Source organism: Sapajus apella, unplaced genomic scaffold, assembly GCF_009761245.1.
Source record: "Sapajus apella isolate SASKATOON/1434 unplaced genomic scaffold, GSC_monkey_1.0 scaffold173, whole genome shotgun sequence".
In the NCBI taxonomy this organism is placed as follows: Eukaryota; Metazoa; Chordata; class Mammalia; order Primates; family Cebidae; genus Sapajus; species Sapajus apella.
In genome coordinates, this window is record NW_022437113.1 from 419,687 (window position 1) to 428,842 (window position 9,156).

The 9,156-nt window shown below is 53.3% G+C and overlaps 1 protein-coding gene across 6 annotated transcripts in view; it reads right to left on the bottom strand.

The window, feature by feature from the left end:
* The window catches only part of CRTC1 (CREB regulated transcription coactivator 1), a 102,330-nt gene extending 96,815 nt beyond the window's left edge, over positions 1-5,515 (bottom strand). For 3 of the 6 annotated variants that reach the window (XM_032267897.1, XM_032267896.1, XM_032267892.1), the window contains exon 1: positions 5,310-5,498. In XM_032267897.1, coding sequence (XP_032123788.1) covers positions 5,310-5,435 — 126 coding nt within the window. In that variant the 5' untranslated portion in view covers positions 5,436-5,498. Of the gene's footprint in view, positions 1-5,309 lie in introns of all 6 variants that reach the window. The other 3 variants (XM_032267895.1, XM_032267893.1, XM_032267894.1) reach the window with 2 other exon arrangements.
* Positions 5,516-9,156: the final 3,641 nt, after the last annotated feature.

The window sequence follows — 9,156 nt, forward strand, 5'->3', positions numbered from 1 at the left end:
AAAAAAAAAAAAAAAAATACAAAAATTGGCTGACACGGAGGCAACTGCCTGTAATCTCAGCTACTCAGGAGGCTGCGGCAGGAGAATCACCTGAACCCAGGAGGCAGAGGTCACAGTGAGCCCAAATCGTGCTACTGCATTCCAGCTTGGGTGACAGAGTTGAGACTCTGTCTCCAAAAAAAAGCAAAGCAGATTAGTGACTGCCAGGGCTGGGCAAGGGGGAGCAGGGAGTAACTGCTGATGGGGATGGGGTCTCCTTTTGCGGGGACAAAATGTTCTCAAGTTGACTGGTGTTGCTGTGCGAATGGGAATGTACTAAAAGCCACTGAGTGGTGGAATGCCGTGGGAATTCCATCTCAATAAAGTTGTTACAAAAACAAGCGGGGCCAGGCGGGGTGGCTCACACCTGTAATCCCAGCACTTTGGGAGGCCGAGGGGGGCAGATCACCTGCGGTCGGGAGTCCGAGACCAGCCTGACCACCATAGAGAAACCCTGTTTCTACTAAAAATATAAAAATTAGCCAGGCGTGGCAGTAGGAGCCTGTAATCCCAGCTACTCGGGAGGCTGAGGCAGGAGAATCACTTGAACCTGGGAGGCGGAGGTTGCAGTGAGCCGAGATCACGCTATTGCACTCCAGCCTGGGCGACAAAGCAAAACTCTGCCCTCGCCCCAAAAAAAAAAAGAAAAAAAAAACAAGCGGCGAGGTTTCCTGGGCCCCTCCCTTGGTGGAGACCCAAGCACCTGCACCCTCACCTGCCCTCCTCCCTGCTTTCCGCCCATTCTCAACCTCACTAAGTCCTTCCCGCCACAGGGCTGTGACTGAGCCTGTCCCCAACCTGGAGTGCTCTTCTCTGCTCTCCAGGGATGGCACATCGACCCTGTCCCAGCCGCTCCTAGAATATGGCTGTGCCACTTCCCTCCCAGCGTACGCCACCTTCTGAGGATGTCTGCTTCATTCAGGTGCACCAATGCTCTCCTGTCCCCATTAAAACCATGCTGACTCCCCAACAACACAGCCCCAGTATGCCCTGTACCATGCAGGAGCCCCAGCACCCCACCGTCTCTGAGACATGCCAGGCAATGAAAAGTGTCATTTGATGGCATGAACACACTGCCCCAACTTTACAAATCAGGATTCTATGGCCCAGGGGGGTAAGAAACCCACCCAAACTCACCCAGCAGAGCGCCACAGCTTTCCCTACCTGTCAAGCCTAAGAATGGGAGGGAACACCCACACACCCACCCCTAGGCCCCAAGAACTGCAAACAGTCTCCCAACTTTACGTGTTGTCCCCCCACCCAACACGCCCCTTGGGTGCCTGTGCCCTGGTGAGATCCTTGACCTCATCTAGCCAAACATCTGCAGACTGGCCTTCCACAGCTGCAAGACACATCAGGTACCATCACCATGGGTGACTGTGAACGGACACCTGAGTGACATACCGTCCTTTGGAATTCACAGGAGAGGAGCCAGTGCCGACTGAGCCATGCCTCACCTGGCTGCAGGTGCGGGCCAACCCCTGGTGGCTACAGTCTGAGGAGGCAGCGTGCCATGGCTGCAGCCACAGAGGGAGGGCAGAAGGGAAGCCTGCATCATGTCGGTTCATTCTGCTCCGGGCACTGTGGACATGCCACTTGGCCTGTGAGCGGCCCGTCAAGCTGGGAATAAGCTTGCCCACCCTGGTGGCAGCCTGCCCAGAGATGGCACAGCCCATTCAGGTGGGTGCAAAGGATGGTACTCTACCTGCCCAGGTGCAAAGCTCACACCCTGGCCCACCTCACTGTGACACCTCTAATCAAAAGTTTCTCAGCCTTGGCTGGGCATAGTGGCTCCCACCTGTAATCCCAGCAATTTGGGAGGCCAAGGCAGCTGGATCACTTGAGGTCAGGAGTTTGAGACCAACCTGGCCAACACAGTGAAACCCCGTCTCTACGAAAAATACCAAAATTAGCCAGGCATGGTGGCAAGTACCTGTAATCCCAGCTACTCGGGAGGCTGAGGCAGGAGAACGGCTTGAACCCAGGAGGCAGAGGTTGCAGTGAACCAAGATGGTGCCACTGCACTCTAGCCTGGGTGACAGACTGAGAGTCTGCCTCAAAAGAAAAAAAAAAGAGTTTCTCAGCCTTGGCACTGCCGACATCTGGGGCCAGACTGCTCCACATGGTGGGGCCATACTGTGCACTGCAGGGTGTTGGGCGGCATCCCCATCCTCCACCCACAAGATTAGGAACACCCCCTAATCACGATGACCCAAGATGTCTCCAGACACCACCAAGTGTCCCCTGGGGACAGAATTCCCCCTGCCCCAGATAGAGAACACCGCTTTTTGTCTAAAAATCGAGTGCAGGCTCACGTCTGCCCAGAGCCCCTGCTCCTCCGACCCCAGGAGATGAGGAAGACGGGAAATGGAAAGCATCTTCTTTCAGGGCTGAAAGAACTGCCATCTGCATAACTTCAGCATCTCTTCTTTTTTTTTTTTTTTTTTGAGACAGAGTCCCCCCCTTGTTGCCCAAGCTGGAGTACAGTGGCGTGATCTCAGCTCACCCCAAACCCGGCCTCCTGGGTTCAAGTGATTCTCCTGCCTCAGCCCCACAAGTAGCTGGGATTACAGGCCTGTGCCACCACGCCCAACTAATTTTTGTATTTTTAGTAGAGACAGGGTTTCACCATGTTGGCCAGGCTGGTCTCAAACCCCTGACCTCAGGTGATCCACCCTCCTGGGCCTTCCAAAGCGCTGGGATTATAGGCGTGAGCCACCGTGCGCAGCCTCAGAATTTTTTCTAAATTCATTGATTGTTGAGTGGATAAACAAATACAACATATCCATACAATGGAATATTACTTGACCATGAAAAGGAACAAAGCACTGATCCATAATGTTACAGAGATGAGCCTCGAAACATGATGTTGAGTGAAAGATGCCGGTCACAAACGCCACGTGTTCATGATTCCATTTATACAAAATGCCCAAAATAGGCAAACCCACAGCAACAGAAGACGACTCAGTGGTTGCCAGGGACTGGGGGAGGGGGAATGGGGAGAGACTGTTAATGGGGATGGTGTTTCTTTTTGGGTGGATAAAAAATGTTCTGGAATTACAAAATAGCGATGGTTGCACAACTCTGTGAATTTACTAACAACCACCAAACTACACACTTTAAACAAGTAAATTGTATGATGTGTGAATCATATCTCAATAAAGCTGTTATTTTAAAAAAGATCTTTTCAACCAACAATAATCTATGTCCAATCCCAGGCAGAAACTGAACTTCCAATCACGATGACACCCGTGAAACTACTGTGACCCATTTCTTCCAGTCACGCTGCAAACATTTGACACCAACTGCATGCTAGCACACACCAGGTACCGGAGACCAGAAGTGGCCACTCCCACCTCAGGAGCCCTGATATGTGGGGGACATTTATGTGGAAGGATGCTCAAGCTGCACGTTTTTTTTTTTTTGAGACGGAGTTTCACTCTTGTCGACTAGGCTGGAGTGCAGTGGCGTGATCTCGGCTCACTGCAACCACCACCTCCCAGATTCAAGTGATTCTCCTGCCTCAGTCTCCCGAGTAGCTGGGATTACAGGGGCCTACCACCACACCCAGCTAATTTTCATATTTTTAGTAGAGATGGGGTTTCACCATGTTGGCCAGGCTGGTCTCAAACTCCTGACCTCAGGTGATCTGCCTGCCTCAGCCTTCCAAAGTGCTAGGATTATAGGCGTGAGCCATGGCGTCCTGCCATCTTCTTATTGTTTTTCATTCATTCATTCATTCAACCACCAGCCATCTCTTTCTCTACATTCTGAGCAAGAACGTAGCTGCTTGGTGCTGCAGGGACAGATGTGCACGCTCACCAAGCATGCCTAAAGCGGTACCTGGCTGACAGCAAGCACCCAATCATTACTAACAGAGAAATGAAGACACAAATCCTAGTCTATAAGGTTACAATGTCTCACAGAAACAAACAACTAGTTAGGAAATCAGGCAACCTCAAAGTGCTACCTGAGGAATCGAAGACTGAGGTTAAGTCTACCTAAGCCAGTCACATCAGAGGCCAAATCCAGAAACCAGGAATATGAGTGCCTGCAAAGCCCACCCAAATCCTCCCCAATGCCCCAGGGTGCAGGAGAGAGGTCTCACCACACTGCAAGAACAACGTAGAGATTCAGCAACACCTTTGCAAAGTGTGCTCACCGCCTTGACCCAGGAGCAAGGTCTTGCTAGAATGCTTGACAAGGGAAGAAACTGAGGGCGGAGGAGCTCAGGTGCCTTGCCGTGCTCACACACCAGCCCCAATCAAGCCACTGCTCCTGGCCCACAGCAACTTCCCAGGTGAGATTTGCACGGTATCTGCTCTGCCAACCAGGAGGCTGGCAGAAGTTGGCCTGCCCCTATACACAACAAATGCACCCAGCCACCTGAGGCAGACCTGGCCCTCCTCCCTGGTCCTGAGAGGGCAGGGGCCATCTGTGGTCAGTGTCCCCTGTTCCACTGGGAGGAACATCACCTGGTCCCCACCATATGGGCTACATGGAGAAGGGGCAGCTGTCTCCACTCCAAGTTCCAGAACTGAGCACAATCTGCCTTCTTGGCCCCCCTCTAAACCCCCCGGGGGACAGGAGCAGACCATTCCCTCAGCTATCCAAGAGGGAGAGATCCCTGTCCCACCTCAGGTCTGCAAGTGGAGACATGTGTTCCTCCTTCAACAGCCAGGGAGTAAAGGCACAGGTAACAATGATGTAGAGACACCGGTCTCTCTCGGGTAGCAAGGATGGGAGGGCATCTGTCCCTCCCATGTAGCAAGGATGTGGGGGCGCTTGCACCCTCACCCCCAGGTACCAATGGTGCTTGCAAGAAGCATCCAGCTCATACACCTGTGTCATCCTGGCCCCCATGTAGCAATAATGAGGGGGCACCTGCCCCTTCCAGGTAGTAATGATGTGGGGCACCTGTCCTCCTTGGGTAGCAGTGATGTAGGGACACCTGTCCCCTGCAGGTAGCAACGAGGTCCTGGCACCTGCTCCCTCCTAGTAGTAATGATGTAAAGGCCCCTATCTCCTCCGAGGAGCAGTAATGTGGGGCACCTGTACCCCAACAGGTATGGATGATGTGGGGTCACCTGTCCCGCCCACGACGCCCGGGGCGTGGGGACACCTGTCCCCATCGGGCCGCGCCAAGCCCCGCCCCCGCCGCGCGCGCCCCGCCCCCGCCGCGCGCCCCCCCCGCCCCGTGCACACGCCGGACACGCGCCCCCTCCCTCTCTCCGCCGGCCCTGAAGGGTCGGCGCGGGCAGCCCCCTTACCCGCGCGGCCCGCGTCAGGCTCAGGTCCTTCATGACCTCCTCGAAGGCCGCCGTCTCCTCCGCCTGCTTCTGATTGTGCAGCGCGATCTTCTCGCTGAATTTCCGCGGATTGTTCGAAGTCGCCATCTTCTCGCCGCCGCCTCCTCCTCCTCCTCCTCCTCCACCTCCTCGCCCCCCCACTCGCCCGCGCCAACGCGCAAGCGCCGGCTGGGCCCACGGGCGGCGAGCAGTGCGCAGGCGCGCTGGTGGTTGTGAGCGCGGCGCAGGCGCACGGGAGCGGCGCGCGGCGCGGGGGCGAAGGCGCATGCGCGCGCCCGGGCGGCGCGCTCCGGGCCAGCGGGGAGGGCAGTGAGGCGCTAGTGGAAATTTCAGCGCCGGCGCAGTGATCCGCCTCCTGGCCCGCTGGACAGCGGCCGCCTGACTGTTGGACAAGGACCGCTAACCGGCTGGGGCACTGGAGCCCCCAAGAGGGAGACGGCCTGACCCAGACCCTCCCAATTCACAAGGGTGGGGCCAGGCACCCCCCCGAAGATTGGTAGCACCCCGAGGTTGAATTTGGGTTTGAACTAAAAGCTCTGAAAACAGACTAGGGCGTTGGTCATTCATGCATTCATTCATTCAAGGAATATTTGCTGAGCACCTAGTATGTGCCAGACAAACTGGGGTACAGGCGTGAACAAGCAGACGTGATCCCTGTCTTTATGGAGTGTAGAGTCAGAGAGGGGCAGAGATAACACACAACCAAGAACTTTTCAGATGGAGATAAATGTGATGTGGTAAATAAGACCAGTGGCCAGCCAGAGAAGGTCTTTAAGTAGGGAGGCTCCTGCAGCCACCACAGACAGGGAACCAGGAAGTTATCTTAGCTAAGACCTGAACCCGGCAATCGGCCCCTCAGTCCATAAACCTGGTGGATGCCTCGTTGCCTTTAGTGACTTTTTTTTTCCTTGAGACAGAGTTTCACCCTTGTTGCCCAGACTGCAGTGCAGTGGCACAGTCTCCCGCTCACTGGAACCTCCTCCTCCTGGGTTCAAGGAATTCTCCTGCCTCAGCCTCCTGAGTAGCTAGGATTACAGGCACACACTACCACGCCAGCTAATCTTTGTATTTTTCGTATATACAGAGTTTCACCATGTTGGCCAGACTGGTCTCGAACTCCTAACCTCAGGTGATCCACCCTCCTCGGTCTCCCTAAGTGCTGGGACTACAGGCGTGAGTCACCGTGCCCGGCCAACGACTTTCTTCTCCCGTTCCCTTGCAATGGGTATGTTGCTGTTCTCTGGATACCTGAGCCCAAAGAAGTGGGTTACAGAGCTTCAGCCTTCCCTTTGCATACTTCTCCAGTCCAGTCTTGTTCAAGGATCTCTATTTTGCAACAAGGTGCTAACAGAATGGTCCAGAAATCCCACTAAACTCAGCAGGGAAGGAAGGAGCAGAGACTTTCCAATGGCAAGGTGGTGAGCCAGGGAAGCAGGAGGGACTCTGACCCTCCCTTCCTCAAGAGAGGGACACTCAACCACCAGTATTGAAAGTTTATATTCAGGGGGCTGCAAGGATTTCAGAGCACCGGCTGGGTGGAAGCTAGGAAGGTCAGCTGGGGAAATTCACAGTGGCTGTAATTGCACAATAGGCACAATTTTTATTGGACTGAGGGATGGCTGGAGGGGAGGCTGACATTTTCCAAACATGCTTTGATTCATGCTTTACAAGTAATAAAACATCCATGTTAAATATGTATATATGTATACACAAACACACACACATCAATTTTCATTTGGAGTGCCTTGGACATTGCTACTGCCCTCATTTTTCTTTTGAGACGGAGTCTCACACTGTCACCCAGGCTGGAGTACAGCGGCGCAATCTCGGCTCACTGCAACCTCCAACTCTTGATTTCAAGCAATTCACCTACCTCAGCTTCCCAAGTAGCCGGGATTACAGGCATGCACCATGATGTCCAGATAATTTTTGTGGATTTTTTTCTTTTTTTTGAGATGGAGTCTCTATTGCCCAGGCTGGAACTCAGCTCACTGCAACCCCTGCCTCCCAGGTTCAAGTGATTCTCCCACCTCAGCCTCCCAAGTAGCTGCACTTCAGGAGGCAGAGGCAGGCAGATCACCTGAGGTCAGGAGTTTGAGACCATTCTGGCCAACATGGTGAGAAACCCAGTCTCTTTTTTTTTTTCCAAGACGGGGTTTCACCATGTTGGTCAAGCTGGTCTTGAACTCCCGACCTCAGGTGATCCACCCGCCTTGGCCTCCAAAGTGCTTGGATTACAGGCGTGAGCCACCACGCCCGGCCAGTGAAACACCGTCCCTACTAAAAATACAAAAAAAGTTGCCAGGTATGGTGGCACACACCTGTAATCCCAGCTACTTGGAGGCTAAGGCAGGAGAATCACTTGAACCCTGGAGGTGGAGGTTGCAGTGAGCCGAGATCATGCCATTGCACTCCAGCTTGAGTGACAGAGTGAGACTTCATTTCAAAAAAAAAAATTAGTTCAGCTAGGCCAAAAGACTTGACCCACACAGAGGAAAACAGAGCCAGGCCGGGCACGGTGGCTTACAGCTGTAATCCCAGCTTTGGGAGGCACAGGTGAATGGATCGCTTGAGGTCAGGAGCTTGAGACCAGGCTGGCCAACGCAGTGAAAACCCATCTCTACTTAAAATACCAAATTAGCCGGGCACAGTGGCACATACCTGCAATCTTAGCTACTTGGGAGGCTGAGGCAGGAGAATGGCTTGAACCCGAGACACAGAGGTTGCAGTGAGCGGAGATAACACCACAGCACTCCAGCCTGAGCTTCTAGATCCAGCCATGCCTGAAGTTAGACTCACCTGCCTTTTCAGTTATATGAGCCAAACTTTTGTTCCCTTTTTTGCTTGTCTATTGGTTTTCTTGTTTCTTTGCTTTTTCAGACAGGGTCTCACTTTGGCCCATAGGCTGGAATGCAGTGATGTGATCATGCTCACTGCAACCCCAACCCTTAGGCTCAGGGAATCCTCCCACCTCAACCTTTCAGATAGCTGGGACTACAGATGTGTACCATCACACCTGGCTAATATTTTGTGGTTTTTGTAGAGACAGGGTTTCACCATGCTGCCCAGCCTGGTCTCAAACTCCTGGGCTCAAGTGATCCGCCCCCGTTAGCCTTCCAAAGTGCTGAGGTTACAGGTGTGCACCACCATGCCTGGCCTGCCTAAATCTATTTCAAGTCCTTTTTCTGTTCCTGTTACTGACAGAGACTGCAGCTTCTGTGAGTCAGATTGAGACTGGGCCTGCTACATAAGTGGCTTCTAGTTCGTTTTTGGTTTTTTTTTGAAACAGAGTCTCGCTCCATCATCAGGCACCAGGCTGGAGTGCAGTGGCATGATCTCGGCCCACTGCAACCTCCGCCGCCCTGGTTCAAGCAATTCCCCTGCCTCAGCCTCCTGAGTAGCTGGGACTACAGGCACGCGCCACCATGCCCAGCTAATTTTTGTATTTTTAGTAGAGACGGGGTTTCACTATGTTGGCCAGGATGGTCTCGATCTCTTGACCTCGTGATCCACCCACCTCGGCCTCCCAAAGTGCTGGGATTACAGGCGTGAGCCACCATGCCCCGCCAGCTTCTAGTTCTTGACAACATCCCATGAAGTCAGAGAAGAAATAAAGACAGAGAGCAGGGACAGCCACTGTCCCTAGCAATTTATGCACCAGAACTGAGACTTCACAGCTAACCTCAGCCACTTCTACACACTGAGTTTTGTAGACTTTCAGTGAAGTTAATAAGTGTCAATTGCCTTGCTCCTAAGAAGTGCTCCATAAATGATGCCACTTACCCTGATCACTTACATATATCTTTTT